The following is a 25,842-nucleotide window of genomic DNA, read 5'->3' as shown; positions in this document are numbered from 1 at the left end:
AAAGAGATCTAGTAACCTGCCCTTAGTTAAAATGGCCACTGTCAGAAGACTGGGGAAAATAAGGTATACAAAGAATACAAAGCCTGCAATTATCTAAAAGTATGTGTTTGCAGATTGTCATTACTAAACATTTCTAAAAGGTGCCTTTGTTGTTATTTTGAAGATATGGGTAAAGTTCCCCTTTAATTACAACAATGTTCTAGACAACAACAGCAATGTATAGATGACCAGGATTGGTCAGCTGACAAATAATCTGTGTAGTTTAATAGTGATTGTAATCTGGCGTGATCTCTTGTGGGATTTAGGCACCTCTAAACATAAGATGACAGTTAATCAACCAGCTTTTTTTGGCCAGACTGAATGACAATCTTCTAGGAGTCTCGAAAATAGGGAAAGCAGTGGTCAGCAAAAAAAAAAAAGAAGAAAACCACAGGTAATTTTTCCACACAAGCCAATGCCGGATGTCTGCATGCATCTATCCATTTTTTCCACACAAGCTAAACACAAAGCTTAGCCAGCAGCTTCTAGGGTCCATGGGCACCTCTAAACTCAATCAGTTTTATATGATTAAGCAACAGATGTCAGTGCAGCTCATAAACATCTGCACATGTCCCCACTTTCTAGCCAAACTGGCTGTAATGATTAGCTTAGCAAAGAGTTGCCTAAAACAAAAATAAAAAAGGCACACCAGCATCACACACCTAGTCTGTTTATACAAACCAAAAGGTGGCTGTTATCAGCGACTGCCAACACCATAGCTGGAGTTGGAACACCCACCAGTCCCTATTTGTGGACTTGGCCGACTATGGGATGAAGGATAGTGGAAGAACCTTAACATACTTATATTAATTCAGACTGAGGATTGAGGCTAAAAACAGTTCTATGTTTTTTTTCATTAAAACTGGGTCAGTTGGGACCGAGTACATACCAGCCTACAAACAATCTCAAACTGACCAGTCCTTCTGGGAAATGCAAGGCAGACTATCATACTTAAACTTCAACATGCTATACTTACTTATCTGAAGCTTTGGTAGCTTTTGAGATCAGTTTTGATGTTGAAGCTGCCCTCATTAGCCTGTTTCGACTGTCATCAGAAGATTCCCATGCATTGTGTGACTTTTCAACAGTGGAGCTTTTCTTTACACTGGTAGGGCACAGAAAAAAACAAACAACCTTAAACACCACAAGAAAGCAATATCAAGCAAACAAAGACAGATACTGCAGGGAGGCCACTCAGCCATCTGACAAAAAGGTAAAGAAAACCCCAAGCAGCAAATACATAAAAAAGCAAAATGGCAGCCCCTTTGAAGAGGAATAGCATCCAAAACTCAAGACTCTTGTCACTGTCTTGGTTTTGATATAACATAAGTATAGAGAAGAAGTTAGAAACAATCTTCTGTGTACCTAACATGGAAGTGATTGACAAAACAAACTGAGTTAGTAAAGCAGGAAGACAACATCAGAGACTCTACAGGGTGAGTACAACACACTTTAATAAAGTCAATATGCACAAGTAGCAGCCCATTACAATAGTTTCAACTGCAAGGAGGTAAAACACAAGCAGAAGGAGAAAACACTATAGAAATGTGGGCGACCACACAAGCATGCCTGTTTGTAAGTCCTTATTTCAGCTGAATCTGTCAGCTATTTTTACCAGCCAGAGCGAGAACATTTTAAGGTGTTTAGCAGTAAAGTGGTTGCAATGGTGGGAATTTTGGAGCAAATTAGTATAAACAGGGAAATCACAAGAGCGGGGTAATTGTTGACACCCAAGCAAAGCTTAGAAACAGTAAATTTAAAAAACTGAGGATACAAAAGCATTAAGACACTGCTGTGTCTGGCAAGAGTTGTAATGATTCAAGTCCTGTGTTTAAAAAAATAACCATTTCATAGTACTTGTCTTTTGTCCCAAAACTTTCAAATAGTCCAGAAGTGTACCATGTTAATTAGAGATGTCCCATCACAATCCAAAACAGACGTATCGCTGTACGTAGCTTCATGGGTGCTGAAATGGCCAGCGGATGTCGTCATGTAAACAGGAGATGTAATAAGGTCACCAGCACGCCAAGGTCCACTTTACCGAACCGTCTTTTATTGACGTTCAGATAAAAATGGTGTCACAAGCATTTACAACATTTCGAAACCAAAGGCTTCAGCTTATTGTTTTGCCAGATGAAGGGACCATTTACAAATATGTATATAAAAACATTAAATATGCTGCAGGAAGTAAAAGTGTACCATTAAATATTCTTTTTAATTCTCTGAAACATCTTTATTGGGCGAGTACACAATAGAATACATTGCAATAGAAAGGTTACTCGCACGCCAATGCGAATTTCAGTCACTGTTCTTTATTGACAAATTGTCACATTGTATAGCAACGTTTCAGAACCGTATAGGTCCCTTCTTCCGGCACTTTGTCTGAAGAAGGGACCTATACGGTTCCGAAAAGATACTATACAATGTGACAATTCTTTTGTCAATAAAGAACATTGACTGAAATTCGCATTGGAGTGTGAGTGACTTTTCTACTACGTGATACTGATCTGCAGAGGCATCTGCTGTCATCTCAGCACCCACCCATTATCTTGGGTTATATCTAGTCAGGAGTGCGATGGGATCTACTTGAACATCATTGCAATACTTCACAACATTACTCAAGGGCAACTATTTCTTTTTAGACAGCCACTCAAAATGGACACTTGCTTTAAATACAGTTCTCTCTTATAATGGGACCAAGTATTCTAAAAGAAAGCCAGTTTGTACAATACCTTTCCATTAATATAGCAGGAAACATTTTATTGGTATATCAACCGTAGCTTAAAGTTCTGTAAAACACCAATAAACATGACTAAAATCAGTGTAGCAAACTGGTTTATTCCTGCTAGTGTTTGTGAAGATAAATCTTGCTTTCTATGGCTTTCCGGGTTATACTGCAAATCTGTTCATAGCTCCACTTTTAAACCATGAAACAATCTAAACGTTCCGGATTCCTCCTCACAACCGGAACGCGACACTCTGCCAGCATTTTATTATGCCCTTTGTGTGCAACAGAAACAATTATGGCTTGAGTTGGCTGTTCCTGACAAGCTCGAACAGGGCATTCTTAGCCGAGGAACACATGGTTGTAAGTGCACTTGAGAGTTATTGTGAGGAGTCTCAGTGTGCTACTCTAGCTAAGAGGCTCTTAATAGCCAGTTTTATTTATTGTAAAGAATACAATACCAATTTGCCTTAAAAAAAAAAAAAAAAAGCAGAGGCAAACTTCAACTGTGGTTTTTAAAATATTTCAAGGAGACATTCTTGAAAAATTAAGACTGGTTGTCAGGAATTAGATTTTTCATATTTATGAAAAGTAAACTCTTTTCTAAATATATTTGTGCCATGTGATTTTTACTGCACACAAAGTCTACCTATAACAATATGATATGATCAGCACAATGTTTACTAAATCCTAAATTCAAATCCCACCAGAGAGACTATTTTAATGTAATTGTTTGTTCTCCCAATGTGTGTGGGTTTTAAAAAAATACACTGCTAGGATAATCCACAACCATCCAAAACTGTGCTGTAGTGTGTATACAATATGTTAGCAGGACTGTCTGAAGCTAATTTGCAGGCAGTAAATTATGGTCTATAACAGTGGCGCCAACCTTCTAGATATAAGGGACCTCAAGTGTAGCTCCTAACATTAGCAAAGGGCTGCACAAAATATACAATGTATGCAATGCTACCGAAGACTATTAAGAGACTGAAGACATGCTGCGGAAGATGGTCCGAAGCCAAGAACATGCTGTAGGAGAATGAAGCTACACTACAGGAGATGGACAGAGACTGAGGACATGCTACAGGAGATGGTCCAAGGTGGAGGACATGGTCCAAGGCTGAGGACATGCTAGAGGAGATGATCAGAGAATGCTGGAGAAAACTGCCCCTTTACAACTCAACATTCCAACATTTGTGACCTACTCTCTAGCCCTCTTGAAAATTACTGTTAAACACATCTGATACTCTATACCACAAATTTCCTCCTATAAAAAAACCATATGAATAAACACAAACAAAGGAAAGGGAATGGACAACACACATGTGAAATAAATAAAATGCATCTAGCAGATGCCAGTCCAATAGTTTTTCCTTACTGGCATGAGCCGTGCTTCTGGTAAAGTAGGTACCATAATACAGTAATGCAGCATTGGTGGTACAGGTACTTTAGAATCAGGCAGCATTACACATATGGTGCTACAGGAAGCACTTTATCGTTGTAACTTTCCATATGTCACAAAATATAGAGCCATAGTCAAGGAACAGTTCTCATCCTAGCGTTCTAAATTATTTTTCAATAAGGTCCAAGTAAAAATCTAGGGCAGGGAAACACTGACTACTTTCTGTTGGGTCCAGCACAATAACCAAATGGCCACAGACTGGGCAACAGTCCCAGGGCTGGATCGGTCTAGTTTCTGAAGCAGTGTTTGCTAAACTGGGCCTCATGCCCAAGAGCAGTTTACGCATTATGATCTGCTCAGGTAATTCAGTCACAATGCTGAGACACTTGTTACATCTCCTTGTTTAAAACATCCACTGTTAGTCAAACTTGAGGACAGACTTTGGAAACAATGCTGGATTATTGTTGGTAAAATAAAGATTTACCTTACTCATATACACAGTGCTTACACTTTTCTTAGTTCTTTACAGAAAACTCTGAACTGCCTACATCCATGCCCCCATAATCTAATATCCCTGAATGTATGTATGCATGTATGTATGTATGTATGTATGTATGTATGTATGTATGTATGTATGTATGTATGTATGTATGTATATTCAGTCTACACACACACACACACACACACACACACACACACAGCATATAAACATACATGGGTAATGCAACTGAAAGGGTGGCAAGGGTATGTCTAAAAATGTGGCACTAAACAATGTCCCTTTTCTTTTGTCAAAATGATGGATTGTACCGGCAATGCATATAGCCATCTTTATAGCCGTCCTACAGATGAGCAACAATTGCAACATTTTTGTCTGATGTTGCAGTAGCCATTGCAGCCAGGCACTGTAGAGTCGCTGTATAGGCAATGCAGAGACACTTTTGTTCTTGAACAGACAGTAGGAGGTCTCTGTTAAAGTGCTACTTGACACTAAGACCCTCTCCAGTCTAGCAATGCAGTAAACAACACAGACTGTCATTACAACTCTTGCTGCTTGTACCCTTGTCAGTACGATATAAACCTTTTGGTTGATGCAGTATTTCTGCTTTCCTGATTTTGCCTGTGTGTTTGGCTGGTCTGTGGGGAAGGTAGGGGAGAAGGAGATGCCTGATTTAGTGGGCTCTGATCATTTGTATTTGATTCCTCTTTGACGCCTTGGGTTTTTTCCCTCTTTTTCTCTGTGCTACTGTAAAAATAAATAAGAACAACATAAACAAAAAATCGACAATGAAATAGGAGTAAAAATAACAAAACAGGAAAACTATAAAGAAAAAATGAAATGAACAGAATGGCTTGTGAAATTAACAAATAAAACCGGATTTTTGTCTTACCTGTAAAATCCAATCCTTCAAATACATCACAGAACGTTAATTCTTGAACCAATGGGTTATGCAGCTAATTTCAGGTGACAGGAAACTGGCAACCAAAGCTAAGCCCTGTATATCCGCTCCCACTCTTGCACAGTTTTGCACTAAACAGGATATTGGCGAATCATAGAGAACAGAGGGGAGGTTCATGTGTCCTGTGATGTACTCCAAGTAATGGATTTCACAGGTATGACAATAATCCTGTTTTCTTAAACATACATCACCGGACACAGGGAGTCAATTCTTGGGACATCCAAAAGCAGTTCAACAAAAGGGCAGACAATACAGCAAAAGACTAACATGCCTGTGAGGGGGAAAAAAACCAACAGGGAACTATAACAGGAGGGTGTACATAAGTCACAAGAGTGACCTGAATGGCCACCTGGTAAAACTTGGCAATAGGGTGAACAGAGGACCAGGTCAGCCTTGAGGATTTGGGGAAACAGAAGCTTGATGCTGGAAACCTCAAGAAGCACTACCACTCCTAGTAAAGGGAGCCTCTACTGGAAAGGGGGGAACTTTACCCCTTTAACTCATAGGCCTTAAAGATAGTTCAACAAATCCACCTAACAGTGGAACAAGAAGCCGGCTGCCCCATACAGGAAGCCTCAGGAATGACAAAGAGGGAGTCAGACTTGCAGATCGAAGCAGTAGTAGAAAGGTTAATATGATGGCATGAACCACATCCAAACAGTGAAGAGAACTTTCTTTAGGGTGTTTAGGCCGTCCATTGAGAAACAAGCCTGGCAGAAGTGATGGCTCTAAGGAAGGACACCTTGCAAGAGAGTAAGACCAAACGGATGTCTCAGAGAGGTACAAAAGCTTCTATTGTGCCAACAGGACTAGGTTTAGGTCCCACAAAGACACACAAAGCTTCATTAGAGAGTGGAAGGCAAGCAACCTCTGGAAAAAAGTTGGCAAGGCAGAAATTTTGACCTGGACAGTAAAAGGCCAAACACTGGTCTGCTTCAGACTGGAGGAAAGATAAGATGCGACGCATAGAGTACTTCCTGGAAAGAAAACCTCGCTTCACATGAAGCCAAAATGTCTTCCAGGTACAACGGTAGGCCTTGAAGGAGGTTCACTTTCCTAGGGATGAGAGTGCTCAAAATGCCCATGTCCTTTACGATAGCCAGGCTGCTACAGCCAGTGACCAAAGAACAGGGTGAAATACCAGCCCTTGAGACAGAAAATCTGGGAGGACCCAGAAATCCCCACAAAGAGTCTGTTAGTCTGGAGAAAAAGGAAATGCCTAAAAAGAGTGTCAGGAGTTTGACTATGTCCGCACACCATGGTCTCCTGGACCAGTTGGCAACAATGAGGATCACTATAAAACTTTCCATCTCAATACAGTGAAGGAGGAGAGGCAAGAGTTTCAGAAGTGAAAAGGCATAGATCAAGCTCAACTGATCACATAGAGTCAACAAGGAATCTAGTGCGAAGGTTTCGGGGATCCCTGGTTCTGGTGACAAACTGGTTCAGGAGGTCTACACCCGGCCTGTGTGAAAGGGCTTGAAACACCTATAGGTTGGGTTATACTGCTACCTTTAGGAGGTTGAGAAACTGGCAAAGAATATTACGGCAGTTTAGCATGTTGTAATGCAGTGTAGTGCATCACAATACGCTGCAGTAAAAAAAAAAAAAGAAGTACTGCAGATTATACTTTTTTTGCAACGTACATCACCACAACGCAGTGGTGTGAACCGACTTAACCCAAAACAAGGCAAACTGTCTCATTTTGTACCAGCGCAATCCAACACATCTGGTGTAAACGGGCCACCCAACCCAGGAGTTAAATCTTAAAAATGCATTCAAGTACCTTAACGATTAACAAAAATGTATCTTATTTGTGTATCACTCGGCTGTGGATTCTCAAATTATGTCTGAATTGGTGCTGACACTGTCCTTCATTCTGGAGGGTGGCTACTTTTGTTCCCCATGGTCGCCGTGTGTGTTGTAAAGTAGTCACGACTCTAAGCTCGCTCCCATGATGGACTATAATCTCCCGTTTAGTTTACTAATTGGTATTGGGATTGTACATCACAGGCAACTTAAATGCATTTTTAGGATTTAACTCCTGAGTTTAGTGTCACTTAGAGGCTCAGGTGCATGTAGCCTAAAAAAAAGAGTATATTCAACGTTGCCTCTATTTTTTTTTTCTGTACATCATATATATCTTTGACTTCTCTATGAACGATATGCAGATACATTTGCTGCGAGCTCAGGCAGCCCCCCCCCCTCCCCATCATCCCGTTCCAAGCTCACTCGTGTGATGGACTACAATCTCATGTTTAGTTTAACAAATTGTATTGAAGTTATATAGTCTATCACGGGCGCAAGTTTGGAGCAGTGGCTACTTTACAACACACAAACGGTGATGCACAAATAAGATACATTTTTGATAATAGTTAGGGTACCTGAATGCATTTTCAGATTTACCTACTTAGTTTAAATGTCACTTTAATTTTAAAAAGCACATAAGAAGGGCAACAGCAGCCGGTGGCACAGTGCATATAAAATGTAAGATGCCCTATGTGACTGAATGATAGAACACACCATACATCAGGAGCTTCTAAGAAGGAGGTGGCACTCCGTACGCTCCACACCGCATGTAATGCTGCATATGCTGTGTGAAAATTTACAGCACCCACTACCTGTAGGTCAATAATACTATACTACTAGTTGTTATAACAGAATTGGACTCATGACTATTAACCCTTGCTTAGGGTTCTTCAACTTGGCCAGTTTTGATTCCCAGGATTTAAAATTTCATATCGGGAGCATAACATTTCTTCACTGGATTTCTTGCAGGGTCAATAGATATGTCTGCACTTGAGGCATTTTTAAAAGACAAAACATGGCGAAATGTGCATAAGAGCAATGTGATGAATAAATATATTTTTTTTGGACCAGACAAACATTTTAACATTTTACAGCTTCTGTTTTGTAGCTTCAAGTAAACCTTTCCTTTGTATTTACGAATGGTAAATACCTTTTAGCATAGGATGCCAATGTATCTTTTCTAGCAACAGATCCAGTATGGGTTGGTTTTCTGGTTCCAGCTCCTCCATTGGTAATACAAGACATAGAAAGGGCTTCACGTAGTGCCTGTGGACCTGAACAAAAAATAAAAAAAGGTTCAAAATTTGTGTAATTCATCATTTGGTGTTTTAGTAAACCTGAGCTTATTTTTTTTAGGTGCTACCTACTTGATGCTAGGCAAAAAACTAAGGCTATGTTAGCAGAAAGAGAGTAGGCCACCCCTAGGCTGTTTTTTGGGTTTGTACGTAGTGTCCTTTTACTACAGGTAGAATATACAGAGACACCGGCACGTCAAAAGTGAATCAAATACGTCTGTTTATTGACGTACGAGTAGTATCATGCAATACACTTAATGCAACGTTTTGGGGCCACATAGGATCCCCCTCATGTGTGACCCCGAAACGTTGCATTAAGTGTATCACACGATGCTACTCATACGTCAATAAACAGACGTATTTGATTCACTATTGAAGTGCCGGTGTCTCTGTATATTCTACTAGTTATTCACCACAGTTGCCAGCCATTGACTACCGCAGCACCCACCCTTATCTCCTTGGAAAGGCGGTTTCTGAGGGTGATGGGTTAATGGATTTTACACTATTCCTACAGGTGGCACTATGACCCAGTGGTCAGTATCTACACTCTGTTTTTCAATAAATGGAAGAGAATCACTTCTATAGCTTGTTCACCTTAAACAGCTGACTGGCTGGTTTCATCTATTGACGGTTTATAGTAATTTCCTCTATATGTTCTTTGTAGCTAACGGTCCTACTTGTTTGTTCATTACTAGTTAAGACTGTTTCATGTATTTATCACCACATTTTCGGTTTACTATGACTATACTATGCTTTTTGACTTGTTGCAATATGTTTTCTGTTTTATTGTATTATCTTTTTGAAAATAAAAATTGTGTAAAAAAAAAAAAACAGCTGACTGTCTGTGGTTTAGAGTGGAGGGGGGAACAAACCTGCTCTATGAACGAGGGAAGCCTCTTTAATGATTTTACCTGCTGTCATGCATGCTTTTACAATGAGAAGCGAGTATTTATAACTTTCTTCTACCACTAAATTATAGTAAGGCTTTTTTCTCTTATTCTAAGTGACATTTATATTTTATTTCAAACCTGTCATCAAAACATAAAATCCTTTTGGAGTCGGATTAAATCAGCTAATAAAGATTTTGCCAAGCACGCTAACAACAGAGTTGAACATTTGGATTTAATAGGAGAATGTGAACGGATCAAGTCAGCAATAAATGAACAGCATCCTTACAGTACTGGAGTAGAACAAGCCTTTAAATTTATAGTCAGTTACGCAACACGTACAACTATTTTCTATTATGCTATGTTCACACTTACCTACTTTTCCGGAAGATGCACTGAATGGTTAAGTAATGTTACTTGTCACACAGCATTATAAGAAAAGCATTTATAAAAGTTGTGGTCTGGAGCCTTGTGGGCTAAGTCAGTCCCTGTAGTATAAACACTTTTTTATTTTTCCGGTGGCTTGATGCACACTTAACAATTGTCAGTTGCTTGTTGCACGCTAAAAAATGTGGTTAACAACTACATTTAATTGCCAACAACATTCTTCATTTACATTTTGCTGCCAGCCGGCAGCTAGATTTCGGGGTCAGTAGCAGAATATAAACAATGGGGGGCAACAGCCAGCCTGCTATTTCAAATTGCAATAGCCAATAGCAGGCTGGCTATTGTACCCGCCCACTGAGCAGAGGAGCAGACCTGAGAGAGAGTTTTCCTCTGCTAAGTGGGCAGGGGATCAAAAGCCAGCCTGCCATCGGTTATTTCAAATTGCAATAGCCAATAGCAGGCTGGCTATTGCACTGGCCCACTCTGCAGAGGAGCGAACCCGAGAAGTTTTGCTCCAAGGTCCGCTCCCCTGCTCAGTAGGTGGGGTTTCAAGTCCGCTTACTAATGGCTACTGCAATTTGAAATGGCCAATAGCAGTCTGGCTATTGCTCCCTGCAGCTTACACACACACACACCCACACACACACACACCTGCTGGCTGCAGAAACTAGCGGGGGGGTGGGGGGGGCTTGCTTGAGAGTTACTATTTACTCTCAAGCAACTAGAAACTACAGTTATTTGACACCTACCGATCCAATAACTGGGAGTTTACTGTATAAAAAAATTGTCCGGTGGTTTAACTTTTTAAGCATCTACCAAAAACTAAAAACTGGTTACCTGGACTGGCCTTTAAGGGCCTGTTTACACCAAGCCTGTGCGGTTAACATACAGTACAGTGCAACTAACCTACCTAGTGTGAATGCATTGAATGGCACCCCAAATGCACCTCCCACCCGCAATGCAATTGATTGCGTCACAATGCAAAGTACCACAATACCACGCGTTGCGGTGAAATTGGAAAAAGTAGTGCACGGGCTTGGTGTGAACTGACCTTAAATGGGAACAAAGTTGAGCTGTGGGAGGGGCCCAGCAGGACCACTCACTACAGGCTGCCAGCAAAAAAACTACAAAAAGGGGGGCAGAGACGAGACCAGTCACCCTGCACAACGAGAGATTGCAGCAGTGACCATTCTTTATTTTAACAAGCTCCTGTACAAAGGTAAAATGTTACACTAGATTATTGCACAGATCTGGGGGAAATACACAAATGACACCAATATTCAAGTAAGAATACACATGACTCTTGTGTTAAGACAATATTTGCTTATCCTGGAGTTCAGCTTGAAATGAAAGTTGGTGTACCTACAGCTTAGCTTCACAGTAGTGACCACTGGGGTATATATGGCAATTATGGTTTTTAGTAGATGGTATATTTATGAACATATGAGAGCCCATTTACTATTTTTATTGTTATTATTCTGCCTTGATTTCGGTCGTCCGTTGTTAGTTATACTTACATGTGCCAACGGATTTCCAGTGTAGTGCATTGTGAGGTTGCTATGTGTATTAATAAATTGCAGTGCCATTCATTTTCCGATGCACATATATTGCAGCTCACCACAATGTATGGGTGCACTTTATCAGAAAACAAAACACTACATTGATGATTTTTGCTCCAGTCTGGTGCAATGCCAAGGCACAAAGACAGATCCGTGTGAATGAACCCAAGAGCCCTGGGTCTTTTAGTTAGGGAGATTATGTACTGTACATTACTACATTCTGACATTGAGCATGACACATCTTTATGAGTTTTTGTAATAAAATAAATATTCCTAGATATTAGTAGTGCAGTTCTATTTTCTCTTTACCACCTTCTTTCCTTTATAAGTACATAGGCTTGCACTCTTAGGGATGAGGAAACTTAAGTATATCTAAAAGGCAAAAAAACTTTGGAATCAAGCAGGGAATGGTTTGTTTTTTTGGGTTCCTATGGGGTAGATTTTCCTATATGTCTAGAGACACCAGAAGTGAGACAAATTTCTCTAGAGTACAGGAAATGTCCTTTTAGTTATCACTCAAAAACAGTGTCCACCTTTAAAGATTTTCCCTCTATTCCAATTGCAGTGACAAACCAAATTTATTTATTTCAACTTATTTTCACCCTTCCCCCTTCTAATCCAAGGCTAAATAAAACACGTGGCTCTAGATACGCTTAAAAATACATCAGATTTAGCCTAAATAATATTACTGAATATTACAACCAACTTTGATTAACTTTGAGGCTCTTTACCTGAACCCACCATTCTGCTTCAGCCAGTCTGGAATTAAGCTGTGCTGTGGATAGTTAAATCATTAAATAGCTTCTCACCCCGAGCACATTTGTAAGCAGTCTGATCTGTTACGACAGTCTCTACAAACACACCTTTGTGCAGCAGCAGAAAAAAAAAAAAAAAAAAATTGGAGTGTGAATGGAAGATGTGTGTGGTTTAGAGGACGCAATGATTTTCAGACGCGAGACAGATCACCTGAAATGACAGCTTTTCTTCCAACAGGTAAACTGTGTAAACCTGCAAGTGTCACATTGACTGACAATTACAAATGTAAACAGTCTGAGAAATGTCTGCTTTATCTTTTTGGCTGGGCCCAAATGCCAGATGTGAAAATGAATGCCAAAACAAGACCCGTTGTTTGGTGACCAGGAGGAGAGCCAAAACTGTCAGAAACCAAAGTAGTAAACACATATTTCACGCCTAATAGATTTAACTACTATATTAAAAGGATCCTTTCATTTCAGGATCAAAAGATATATTGTCACAGCACTTAGATAAGGTTTGCATTAAAGCAGAATTAGAGGCAACACAATAGAATAAAGGGAAGGCTGAAAACTCTATCAGGGCTTTTATATTGACTGTCTCCACTGATATTTCCCTCACTTCCCATCATGCTGCCAGATCTGGGGAGGTGTGTGAATCCTTGCATTCTACCAGGGACACAGACAGCAGTAAATTGCTATATGCCTGTCTCTTGCTGGCTGTAATGATGTAGCAGACGGAGGGAGAAAGCAAAGCATTCTAGGTAGGGATGCACCGATACCAGTATCGGTGCCGATGCCGAGTATTTGGGCATGTACTTGAGGGTGTATGCTCCGAGGCCTAGCCTGACTTCCTTTATGGCGTTGAAATGTAAAATCATTTTCATCTCAAACGTTTTCCTTTCATGAGAGTTTTTAAAATTCCCTTATATATAATTTTATTTTGTTCAAGAAAATATAAATATATACAGATGATCTGTAGCGTGGTCTACGTCCACAGCATTCTGTGTTGTCCTTCCACAACCTCACAGCTAGGCACACTGGCAAACATAAAACAAGTCGCTCCGTTTCCTGGCGTTAGGCAGCCATGAGGAAGCGATATTGTGTCTCTGCTTTTCACTAATGGTTTAATGGTGGTTATTTTTGAGTCAGAGTGACATCCTTTACTGAAATATGTCTTTTGAAAATGTGTGACTGTACAGTTACTATTTCCCATCCAGACATTTGTAGTCCAAAGGGAATAAAGCCACTGAGGAAGAGGAAAAACTTAGACTGAGCAAACATAAGTCCATGCAGGAAATGTATACGATGATCGCTGTTATTTAAGTGAGATTTAATTCTATGATACCAGCTAAAGAATGTTTTTGGGCTATTTGTAAAATCTAAAAGAAAGAAAACAGATGTTGAAGGGCTGCTTTTAATACTAGTAGCTGTAAAATTCAGGGATCACAAATCCTCCTGCCATTTTCTTTTTTAAGGCCCAAAACCCATTTGACCAATACTTGGGGTAGAGGGGCTCAGTCAGCTTCTTACATCTCTCTAAATCTAAAATATATTTTTCTGATTATAAGTATATAATACAAGAGGTTTCATGAGCACGTATGTGCAACATTTTTATAACTGCACTGGCAAATTTATTTAGTAAGGATTATTTGTCCCCTCAGCTGTCTCTAATTATTTTGCCTGAAAAGAAGAAGTATGGACATTAGAGTCAGACTTGTGACACAACTGAAGTCTGATAGTTGCTGCCCTGTCAACTTCTAATAACACACAACCATCTCCCAGCTCCAGATTGTGTACAGCAACATCAACGGACAGAACCGTGCAGTTATTTAAATAACTCCCAAAAAGAATCAATTATGGGATTTCAGCAATGTAAATTTACCCCTCTTTTTTTTTTTAAGTTTGTTCGTTAATGGCCGACGCACTTTTTCCATTTTTGCTGTGTGACTCTTCCACGGCAGTAATATACTTTCTTACTAAGTGCACCCACACATTATATATTGTTTTTTAGAGGACAGATAGGGCTATATATCTATAAATCACATATGCGTGCCTAACGCCTCACTTAGGATGAATAAAATATTTTAAAAAATTAGGGAAAAAAAATGTAAAAAAACCTTTCCCCCAGTTTTGATTATTATTATTAATCTTTGGAAAAATAGCACAGCTAGAAATAAACAATAAAAATTAATTCGTTTATTTGTCCTTTAATTGGAAACAACTCACATCCCTAGGACTATAGAAAATTATCTGTACTTCTCAGCCTAAAACTAAAAGTTAACTTTTTATTTTTTTCTCCAACAGCTAAAAGTGGTCACCTGGCATACAATGTCACTGTCATCAAGTGTCACACTTAGTGACAGTAACATACTTTAAACATTGCCGTCATGAGGGGGTTAAATGAAAAAAATGTTTAATAATGCCATTGAGTGAAAAACAAATCTGCAGCTCAGCTATATTTTTTTATGTAATACTTTTTATTTTTGAAGAAGAAAATCAGCCAATCTGAACTGCAATCACATGGTCATATACCTAGCATTTTTTGTCATGTAAATTAGAGTGGACACAGCCTAGATCAGAATATTCTCCAACAATCAAGTATTTTTGCTATACTTTTATTCTTACTCTTACTTGTCTAACCCACCAAGGAAATTTACAACCCCAACTCCAAAAAAGTTTGGGACGCGGTTAACAGTGAGACGTGTCGCTGTCATTACCTTATTTTTTCTTAGAATGGTACATTTTCTCAGTTTAAAAACATTTGACAAAATGTTTTCTAGAGTGAATAAAATACGGGTTTATGAGATTTGCAAATCATTGCATTCTGATTATATGTAGATTTCACACGGCGTCCCAACTTTTTTGGAATTGGGGTTGTAGTTTGGTCATAAGAAAGTAATGAAAGAGTTCAGTAGCTGGGGATATTTCTTTGCCATTTATGCTGTCAAATCAAATTTTGAATTAGAGTTCTGTGTTCATCTGTCCTCTGTGTCTACACAAAGGTTAGAGGGGAGGTTAGAGGTCAACAAAAAAGAAACTTCAGCGAATAGGTCCTTTGGAATTAGAAGGCACTATCCTGAGCAGTCACAAAACTTACTATGGAATATATAGTAAGGCTAACAACCGGAAAAACAGCCTCTCGTTAAAAATATATGATACTTCCCATTACCACCCCTGTTGAATCGAATCTTTACTTTCACTGCTACGATATTCATCATCTAATATTTCCCGATATATTAGGTGCCTACGTCTCCACTTTGCTTGCTGCTGCTCCCCCATTTCCTAGCCACTAGATCACTACTGGTTTCTATCCACTGCAGCAGGGACACATTAGAGTTGTAGTGGCTGGTAAGTGGAAGCACTGCAGGGTGATGCAGTCATCCAACGCACCTGGAAGTGTAATTCTGACAGAGAGTTAAGACTTTTAAAACATAGGTGGTAATAGGAAGTATAGTACAAAATTTTTTTTAACTAGACATGATTGTTAGGATAGAGGTATTCTAATAATAGTTTCTTTAAATTACTGCATCCTAGTGTTTTAGGAGTACAATAGGGCTACGCAAAATCCTCCATTTGGTCATGAACTCATACTCTGGGAACAGCAAATTCTGAGCCTGAGGCTCTGCATATCAGCCATCGAATAATAACTTCCAAAGTCTTGTGTAAATCAATAAAGTTTCTTTAGCTTTCTTACCGGCCAACAATGGCGCACACACCAGTAAAAAAATATCTAATTACCTTTACTTGAAGGGGCTTTTCTAACAGTTGCCACATGATCCTCAGAAACAGCCAGACGTCTGAGCACATCAGCCAAGGCAGCTTTAAGCACAGTGATTTCATCTTCCTGCTGCTGGACTCTCAGCTCCAAGGCAGATAGACGGTCCTGCACGTCAGAGGTGCTTGCTGCAGAAACGCTATCATCTGTTGGACAAAGCAGAAAGACTAAGCATGCTAAAACTGGCTTGCAGTAAATAAACTTTCATTCAAAAAATCTTTCAACTAGGGCTGCAGCAAACTATGATTTTCATAATCGATTAGTTGCCCGATTATTTTTTCAACTAATCGTTTGGTTGCATTAAAAACTCTCGACCCCTCTCTCCCTCTCGAGAATAGTTGCCAACTATTCCCATAATCAATTAGTTGTTGCAGCCCTGCTTTCAACTGCTTATAAATAGTGCACAGAAAACCAGTTCAATAACTAGCGGCAGCCATGGAAATTCACAGTTCAATAACAAAGTTATAATAAAAATTCAGCAAATAGATAGACCCTGATTAAGAGGGATTATGGCTCCCAAAATGTTTCTCAGACATACGATGCATGCCCGCACCAACACACTGTTAAATAAGTACCACTACAATCTATTCACATCCTTGTATGTTACACTGTTTTAACATACAGGAAAATTATATCAAACGTGCATAAAGAATTATGCACTACAATTTTCTATAGTACATTTCCCATCTGTAAATCTCATTTTACAGGTATTCTAAAGCACTCAGCTGTATAAAAACCAGAGAACTATGCTGCCACCAGAAGTTAGCCCTCAAAGCTAGACTTTAGGTGCGATTAGGGATACCTGCGTCAGGAACTTGCAATTTCCTGCATCAGGAATCCTTAATATGCCGTTTACAAGCGGCAGCAGTCACCCAGTCAATTTTATGATTGGGTGACATCGGCTGCATTTGAAAGCAGCAGAACGCCGGTACACTGCATGTAATTTTATGTGATATGATTGCATGTCGTTAGGAAAAGATCACTATCCCTGGAGGCACGATTGACCTATGATGCAATTTCCTTCTTCCTCATTGTAAGGTCTTTTCTCTGAATTGATGGGCGCAGCTTCTCTATACAGGTTGTGTCTCCTAAGTTTGCCTGTTGGAACACCTGGGAGGATTTGGGGTGGTAGGATAAAAAGAATGGGGGGAAAAAAAAGCATGGAACTAAATCCCAGCAGGAAAAAGTTAGACATAGGCCGCAGCCTTAACACTCAATTGTAACGTATACAGAAGCTGTGTCCATCAAACACGAGAAATTTGACTTTCAAATACTACCATCTACCGCATCTGATGAACCTTCTGCATGCAATAAATAAAATTCATGGATGACAAGTGTTTGGAGAGTTCTGCAATCTGATGATGATGCAAACTGTATGCAGCGATTGCCCCTGTGCCATTCAGGCTGGGCAGAGGTCTCCGGAAGGAATAAGTTCCTTTTACAACTGGAGTCAGAAGAAAGAGTAAACCACAACGTACCTAAACGGAATTGAAAAGAATGAGTGAATGCATGTAAAAATTCAACGATTTGATTGGGTTATACTGCCGCCTACAGGATGAAAGCCATTGACTACCAGTTATAATCCCTCTTACTCCCAGCATGCTTCAGTTTAGTAGAAAAGCAGTATTTAGGGGTAGATCACAAAACACAGAGGGGTGAGCCCTGTGTCCCTTAATGAACTCCAAGTAACGGATTTTACGGCAAGCACAGAAATCCTGTTTCCTTTATCGTTCATTAAAAAGGTACACAGGATCAGTATTTATTTTGAAATAGGTGTATGAAAACTATGGCAATAAACGTCTCATAAGTGCGCTCTTTTGGTCTGTTAAATATATCAATAAAAGAATGTTATGTCTTTTCAAAAAGTGCAGAAAAATACTTGCTGATCCTGCCAGAAATCTTGTGAGCTCATAACCTGTTGTGTGCTTTTCAGTGTAAGCAGTCCTGCTCAGTTCACCTCTATAGACTAGAGAAGAGAAAAGGGGAAAGTGTTCTGTAGGCCTAACACTTCCTATGCTTTTTGCTACTTTTTTGGGGGGGTAGGGGAGGGAGTGTGTGCGAGGTAGCATTTTTTTTTTTTTCAAACTTCCCTTAAAAAGAGGGCAACCTCAGGGTAAGAGAGGGAGTCTGGATGGCTCATTACTCTGCTGTCCTATTCTGTGATATGTGGTCTGCCCTTAGAATAAGCTCTAAGGACGGCGATCCAGTAGTGAGAGACAGTTCTACATCATGACGTGTCCAATCTCTACAAGGCAACAAATAATAATGTATATATACACAAAACGACAAAGTGGGTCTATTTTTTTCCAAAAAACTTTTTTAGAAAGTTACTTTGCTACAAAACTGTCCAGCCTTCAATCCTGAAATGTTTAAAAATGCCGCATCTATATACCAAGCCTGTGGAATCTAGAGACAATTCTATTTTTAATCTGAAAGATTCTTTTTTTTTTCTAGCCATCACCAATCAATTATACAACAAAAACAAGTATTTGATGGTAAGTCGCTTGGCTTCATTCCCCAGGACCAAAAAAAAAAAAAGACGGTATTCTGTGCAGAATCCAAGAATCTGCTTGGACACTTAGGCCCAGATTAGCAGACGAGACTTGGCTTGGATGTAGATATTCTTCAGAGGTAATATGGGAATTATGGCTTCTGCATCCAGTCTGCACTGACTCAACTCCTCCAAGTCACAAGAATAGCATCACATACTTTATTTGGCTTTTTGTAAATACAAAACCTAGAAGGAGAGAAATGCTACTAGCACCCAACATTTAGATAAAGATAAAAACCTATCATTTATGACATCCACTATTTATTTTATTATGAAATTTGTTTTATAACTTAGTATAAAAATTCATACAAAATAAAAGAAAATACTAAAAAATACATTTACAAAAAATAAAAAAATACCTAAACTATCAGTTAAGAAATGTTAAAGTGGACCTTGCACTAAATATCAAGATCCATTTATTTTATCAGTCTTCCAGCCCCATCTCAAAATCACTTCATTAAAGAAAGGGGGGGGGGGGGGGCGGGGTGCGGCAACCGGTGCCAAAAATGTAAGAAAATATACTCTCCTTACCATTAGCTTCTGCCCATGGTGGCTATGCAAGGATGACGTCATGATCCTTTTTGTGGATTACTGAGAATGCTGCTTATGCTAAATCTAATGAGAAAATGTTCCAGCAAAGCCTAAGAGTTTGGGATTCTCAATGTTCCAAAGATATTTCCAGGGGGATCAGGATGTCAGACTCACCTTGCCATCATGGACAGAAGCCGGGGAGTAAATTAAGTATATATTTTTTTCTAAACACGTTTTTTAAACATAAATGCAGCAATATGAGATTGGGGGCCAGAGGGGGCTTTAATTCAAGGTCTGTTTTAAGCAAATTGTTAAGGGAATGCTAAATTTGTTTTTATACAAGGGACTTTATACAAGGGACTGCTAAATGTTGTCCTGAAACCATAAAATGTTCTTCACAGTAGTAAAAAAAATAAATAAATTGTTGGGATAGACAACAAATGATACCTTGCTGGTCTGTGAGAAACCATGAACAGAGAAGTTTCAAAAGTCATTACAAATTTTCCTCCAATCTCTTACTTACAGGGGGTGATCTTAGAGGGGAGGAGAGGGGAGGAATCCCTGCAGGGGACGGTCACCACTCACTGCAGGGAGACGATCGAGAAGTAAATGCGTTTGCTCACTTCCCGATCTATTGAGCCGACGTGCGACAGTTTCACTGTCACACGTCGGCTTGAACTATGAGGATGAGTGATTTCCACTCGCCTCAGATATACTTCAAAAGGTGAAAACCTACATTATATTCTTTTTCACCTGGCCCCTTAAAAAAAGGGATTTTTACAAAATAAAAGCAAAAAAAAATATGTTTTGTAATGATCCCGCTTTTCTTGTGATGTCACAAAAATGGACATTGAGAGGCAAAGAGTGTAAATGGGGCACAATAGTTGAACTGTGTAAGTTCAGTCAGAGATGGCCTATACAGTGAGGCACTGTTCACCAGATTTTTGGCTGTAATTTAAAAGTCCATTCCCCAGAGTACCATGCCTGGGTCACTGGTGCTGGCAAAGACTCAGCCGAGATATCAAAGTTCGCTAATTGGTGGAAAAACGTAAAAGCACCCATTCATATAAGAGGCCATGCAGCTGCACTACTGCACTCTGTATGTTTCCTGGTGACTGATGTTTTCCCCGCTGGAGAATGAAACTTGGGAAGGGGGGCAGTTGCCAAAGTAAAGAGAACCTTTACGGGTGAAGATAAAGTATATAGGGTAATTCTCTTCCAGTCATCCCAATTACGCGAGCACAGCTGTGGATTTTTAGCCTAGGTATGTTAATAACATAACGTATGTGTGTTTAAACACCGTATTAAAATATACAAAGCTTGCGCACTGTGTGAAATGGACAGAAAATCTGCCTGCCATGCCACAGCATGTGACCATGTGTCAAGAAACTACAGTACAGAAATATGTGCAGAATGTAAATGAAACTCAGAATCAGGGAAGGGGAGAAGATCCCAGCTCATGGAGGTATTTGCTTAAAGCCCAATTGAATTTTCACTTTAAATACATTCTAGGTGCATGAAAACAAAGTGTGGTCAATGTCTTATAACTGGTTTTCTTTCTAAAGCCAGATTGGAAAATAATGTTCCCTAACAGTCAGAGACAGAGCCCTCCAATCAGTAGGAAGCATGAATCTGCAGACTACATAAAACAGTAGGGCTGCAACAACTAAATCGACATAATCGACTATTGAAAAAGTTGTCAACTTTTTCAATAATCGATTAATCGGCTTCCGATCAGTTGGCCCTGTTCACGGCTCCACACGCTGCGCGCCGCACCTCCTCCCCAACTCACGCTCACCGCTGCCAGACCCGCCGAATCCACGCTCTACACGCCACACCTCCTTCCTGCCTCACACTCACCACCCGCCCACATTCACGATCGGCACAGGGACGCGGGAGATGTAATTTTTTAAAATTTATTTTATTGTTTATCCGATTAACCGATTAATCGAACTTAATAATCGGCTAACTAATCGATTTTGAAAATAATCGTTAGCTGCAGCTCTATAAAACAGATTTACCAGGGGTGTGCAATTGCTATTGCCCGGGACATGCTGTTCCGGGGGCCAGGCAGGTTGTTTTTTTTTCCTACATTAAGCCCTGCTGCGGGCAAGTCGGGCTAAATGTAGAGCAAGGAGCTGCAGCTCATTTTGTACAAGTGATCTGGGAAGCTGAACAACCACCCAGATCACTTATAGCAGCCTGTTTGTCTGTAACGCAGGCAATGCTGTGCTTGATCTTCTGTATCGGGGGGCAGGCAGGCTCCATAAAGAGAACCTGTCATTTCCAAACGCTATCACATAAGGGCTTGTTAGCTCCTGTGTGATAGCAATACAGTTAAATAGAAAAAATAAAAATAAAAAAAGTGATTAAAGTAAAAGTATTATACCAATAAAAAAAATTTAAAAAAATGTAACCAACCCCGCTGCCCCGGGCATCTGCATGCGAATGGGCATTGTGTGTGTGTGTGTGTGCACGCTCTCTAACGCACAATGGGCATTAAAAGGGTAAATTCACTTTCCCAATTTGGGAAAATGGACTTACCTACTCAAAACTGGCCCAGTCTCTTTCTCCCCACAACCCAAACATTTACCAACCCCCATCCCCTCCACACATACTTACCTCTCAGTGAATGGGCCTTCTGCTCTTCCGGTTTGCATGTACTTTCTTGTATATCGCAGCCCTGTGCTATGGATTTTGAATTTCACTTGCAAATTGAAAGCACTCATTGGACAGCGCAGTCACCTGACCGTGCTGACCAATGAGAAGCGCTTCTTACCACGGTTAAATATTGGTTAAAATTATTTTCTGTATCATGACAAGTAGATTGGGCTCCCGCTTTAGTCCTTGCATAAGTAGTTTTTTTTTGTCATTTCCACACCCCTGTTTACGCTCACTTTGGGGAGATTTTGTTTTAATTTCTGGTTATGTCTTCATGCCAGGAAGTGAAGAAAAATAATTTCAACAGGACACAGACAGCAAGAGAGACTTCTGGGGTTACATGCATCCCTACCTAAAATATATTATTTCCTTTACCTACATTTTAAGATTATTTTAATTTTCTTTTAAGTTAAAGTGACTCTGCCACCTCTTAAAAAAATTAATACATCTGTAAAAAGTTCCCTGCAATAGAAGAATGCTTATACACACTTATCCTGCACCTGGAACATTTAATCTTGTCATCAGCTATGGCCACCTAAAGAATTCAATGAGTGTAAGATGCCTGTGTCTCCCGCCATGCTCTGTGGTTACATACGTCATCCCCAACACCACTGCTGTGCCCTGTAGTGACATAAGGGACGGTGGAAGGAACCCCAGAACACAGTAAGGGACCAGGTTTTTAGACACACCCAGAAGTGTGTCAGATGTAAGGATTCTTCAGGTGGCCAAAGCGTTTTAAAAAGCATAAAGATTCCAGGAATGGGCAGCGGGAGAGTACAAACAAACATTTGGAAAAAGATGACAGAGCTGCTTTAAAGAAAGCAAAGTCAAAATAAGACCGCCACACGTTCTCCGAGCAAAGGACACTGCAGCATTGACCAATCACAAAGCTCATGTTGTTTCAGCTTTTTCTCTTTACAGACTATGAAAACTATTTGAAGTTTTAAAGTAGAAAAACCTAACAAAGGAAGGTACTGGAGCAGACGTGCCTCAACACTTACTAGCATTTGTCTCACTGAAACCATCTAGTTACATTGATGGCTTTACAGATCAAGCTGTATGAGCAATAAATCAATTTGTTTTATTTAGCTGGGTTTTAAGCCAAATTAATTCACAGGGATGCCTTCAAAACACTAGAAAGCAAAATATGGACAGCTCCTGCCTTAAAGCTGCTTCGAGAATAAGTAGCAAACATGTCTAAACAGTAGGCACTCACAGATCCCTGAGCATGCCTTTAGCAATTCTGCAGAACTACGCCGAAGCCTCAAAACCGTGTGGGCGCTCTATTCTACAGACACAGAGTACTGTAGTTGAAGCCCCTAAAACGCAGAAAAACAGCTACTGGTCTAGAAGGCCTCATGCACACACAACGCAAGAGCAAAATCGTATATATATTGCATATATATGCGTATATGCGTGCACTGTATGCAATTCCAGAATGCATCATTTTTAATAGAAATTTTTATGTTCTGTACGCGCGTAAAATACGCAGAAATTCTGAGCCCACACGCATCTCGGTTAAATTTTTTCTTTACGCAGCTATGTTTTGGAGCCATTTATTTGCATATGCTGCATATTGGAAAATACGCTTCATGCAACTATACGCAACGTATTGCACGGCAGTGTGAATGAGGCCTTAGGATCACTGATCAATAAGAATATGTAGGAGATGGTAGGCTAAGTGTTGACTTCAGAACGTGGAGCGACTGTTGGCATAACAGCGTGTCCCTAGTTTTGATGCTTCCGGGCTGCTTTGCAGGATTGTGCCAGGTATGTTCCGCCACCCGCAGAATCAACTGCATTCACATGCAGCGGTTTGATCATTCTGCTTATATCAGTACAGGTTTATTTAAAACTCCTACAGTAATAATTTAAAGGTACACTATGATTCAAATTAAAAAGATAAAAAGGTTAGCGCATATATAAAACATCTGCTTTAAATAAAAAATCATTACATAATTGTATATTTAATCTTTAGCTCCAAGCTATTCTCCCAATGACTCCTTAGTGCCCAGCCTCATTTATCCTGCAAGGGCAAAAAACACAGGTACACATTAATATAATCAGAGTATTAACTTTCACATTAATTGACATGCTTCAGCATCAACTCTTTAGGCTTCCCCTTCTCCCACAATGGAGGTTCAGACAACATCTGGACTATAAAAGATCAGGTCAGTCCAGGAATGAGATGAGAAGCATTCGCTTTCGGCCATCACTGGACTCATAAATAAACACATTCACAGGATCCCAGAGAGTCTCCGGGGAGGAGAAACAGCTGGAATAACAGTCTTCTGCAGGGAACACTGCACACAAGGATGGGACCAGCAGCCACAGCACCAGTGCTGCGAGCCAGCCATCTGTTAGACTGAGCTGAGCAACAGGCTACAGTCTGAGCAACAGGAACAGGTAAAAGTATAGCAAATACAGACATCTGCTGAAAATTATGTGAATTTCTAAACCCCAAAACAAAAGTGTAATATATTGCAGCTGACTAGCCCATAAGTGTGGTGGCTGCATTAGCGTTTATTTTTTGGCTTTTTTTCCTTCTCAACTGGTGACCCGGCCAATAACAACTTCCTGTCTTAGGGTGGCTCCACCCTATGGAGGAGCGACAGAGCCCCCCTTGGACAGCAGCATTGTCATCCTGAGGAGAGTTAGAGGACTAGCAGATCTAGATGGATTTGACTAACAAAAAGAAGCTGAACTCCAGCTAACAGCAAGTTGTTTTTTTTGCTTTTACTGTAAGGATCCCAGTCAGTGTTAAATGTTTTCTTGCAACCCTCTAATTTATAGTTGGGCAACTCCGGCCCTCCAGCTGTGTTTGAACTACAAATCACAACATGTCTCTGCCTCAGGCTGTGTTCACACCATTTTCTGGGCCAGATCTGGAACATAGTGCATTGCGTTTTTAACCGCGATTGAAATGTTTTAGTTTTTTTTTAATTTAGCTTAAAATGGTCTTACAGGTGCGTTCCAGTGCATTCCAGATCAGACAAAAAAGGATAAGCAGTATTTTTCTGGTCTGGACTGGAACGGACTGCGCTGGTCAGAAAAGAGGCCAGAAATAGCATAGGGATACATTGGGATGCATTTTGGGATACAGAAATAGTCTGGTCTGGACATAATCTGGATGTGGTGTGAATGGGCCCTCAGAGTTATGCTTTTACCTGTCAGACTTGCCTCATGGGACTTGTAGTTCTACAATAGCTGGAGGGCCGGAGTTGCCCACCCCTGCTCTAATTGCCACTTTTGCTGGACAGCTTGGTCTGTTAAAGGGAAATTAAAAATAACAGACTTACTTGCCGGATCACGAGGTGAAAATAAAAAGGAACAAAATTAAAAAAGAAAAACCAATGCAGCCGCCTCATCTAAGAATTGGTAAGCTGCAATACAATACATTTTTGCTTTTGGGTTTAGACACACCTTCATTTTACATGCAGCCACTGCAAGATTTGTGTCACTGGATAAATGTTTAGCAAGACCATATTTCTAATACGAGGGCTTGTTAAAAGTACATTCTAGTCAAAGAAGGAAATGAAGCTTTGAGATGAATAAAACCTACATGTTCCCTGCCTTACCTTTCCATCCAGATACTGCTAAAGTGCATTGGACAATCCAAACCCCTTTTACAGGTAACTCGGAGAGCCCAGGGACAGGTTCACAAATCGGTTCCACTTGGTGCCCAATATCACTCTTTAAAGAAGCACACATTGGTTTTGAAGTGAACTGTTTAAGGCAATAAATACAGACAAATATCATGTTTACTTAACCCCTTCGTGACTGACGACGTACAGTGTACGTCGCCAGCATCGGGGCTGTTTAAACAGACTCCCGGCGACTTTTGCCGCCGGGACTCTGTTTAAACTTGTAGAGCCGACTGTCGGCTTTACAACAGAAGCGATCCTGGCGACTTACCTGTCGCCAGATCGCTTCTGCGTCCCGAAGAAGGGGCCGCCCCCCCCCGCCGGACACCCCCGCCGTGCTTCCCGGGCTCCGTTGCCCCTCCTAC

The 25,842-nt window shown here is 40.2% G+C and overlaps 1 protein-coding gene across 1 annotated transcript in view; it reads right to left on the bottom strand.

Moving 5' to 3' along the window:
• EML4 (echinoderm microtubule associated protein like 4) overlaps positions 1–25,842 on the bottom strand; it is a 168,066-nt gene that overhangs the window by 39,326 nt on the left and 102,898 nt on the right. Inside the window, exons 2-5 of the mRNA XM_018555376.1 lie at positions 16,054–16,236; positions 8,583–8,706; positions 5,245–5,409; positions 1,016–1,144 (exon numbers count right to left, since the gene is read on the bottom strand). Coding sequence (XP_018410878.1) covers positions 1,016–1,144; positions 5,245–5,409; positions 8,583–8,706; positions 16,054–16,236 — 601 coding nt within the window. The remainder of the gene's footprint in view (positions 1–1,015; positions 1,145–5,244; positions 5,410–8,582; positions 8,707–16,053; positions 16,237–25,842) is intronic.

This window comes from Nanorana parkeri, unplaced genomic scaffold (genome assembly GCF_000935625.1).
Source record: "Nanorana parkeri isolate BGI_ZX_2015 unplaced genomic scaffold, ASM93562v1 scaffold1, whole genome shotgun sequence".
Classification (NCBI taxonomy): domain Eukaryota; kingdom Metazoa; phylum Chordata; class Amphibia; order Anura; family Dicroglossidae; genus Nanorana; species Nanorana parkeri.
The sequence above is the reverse complement of the archived record's forward strand: the minus strand, read 5'-3'. Positions and strand labels throughout refer to the sequence as shown.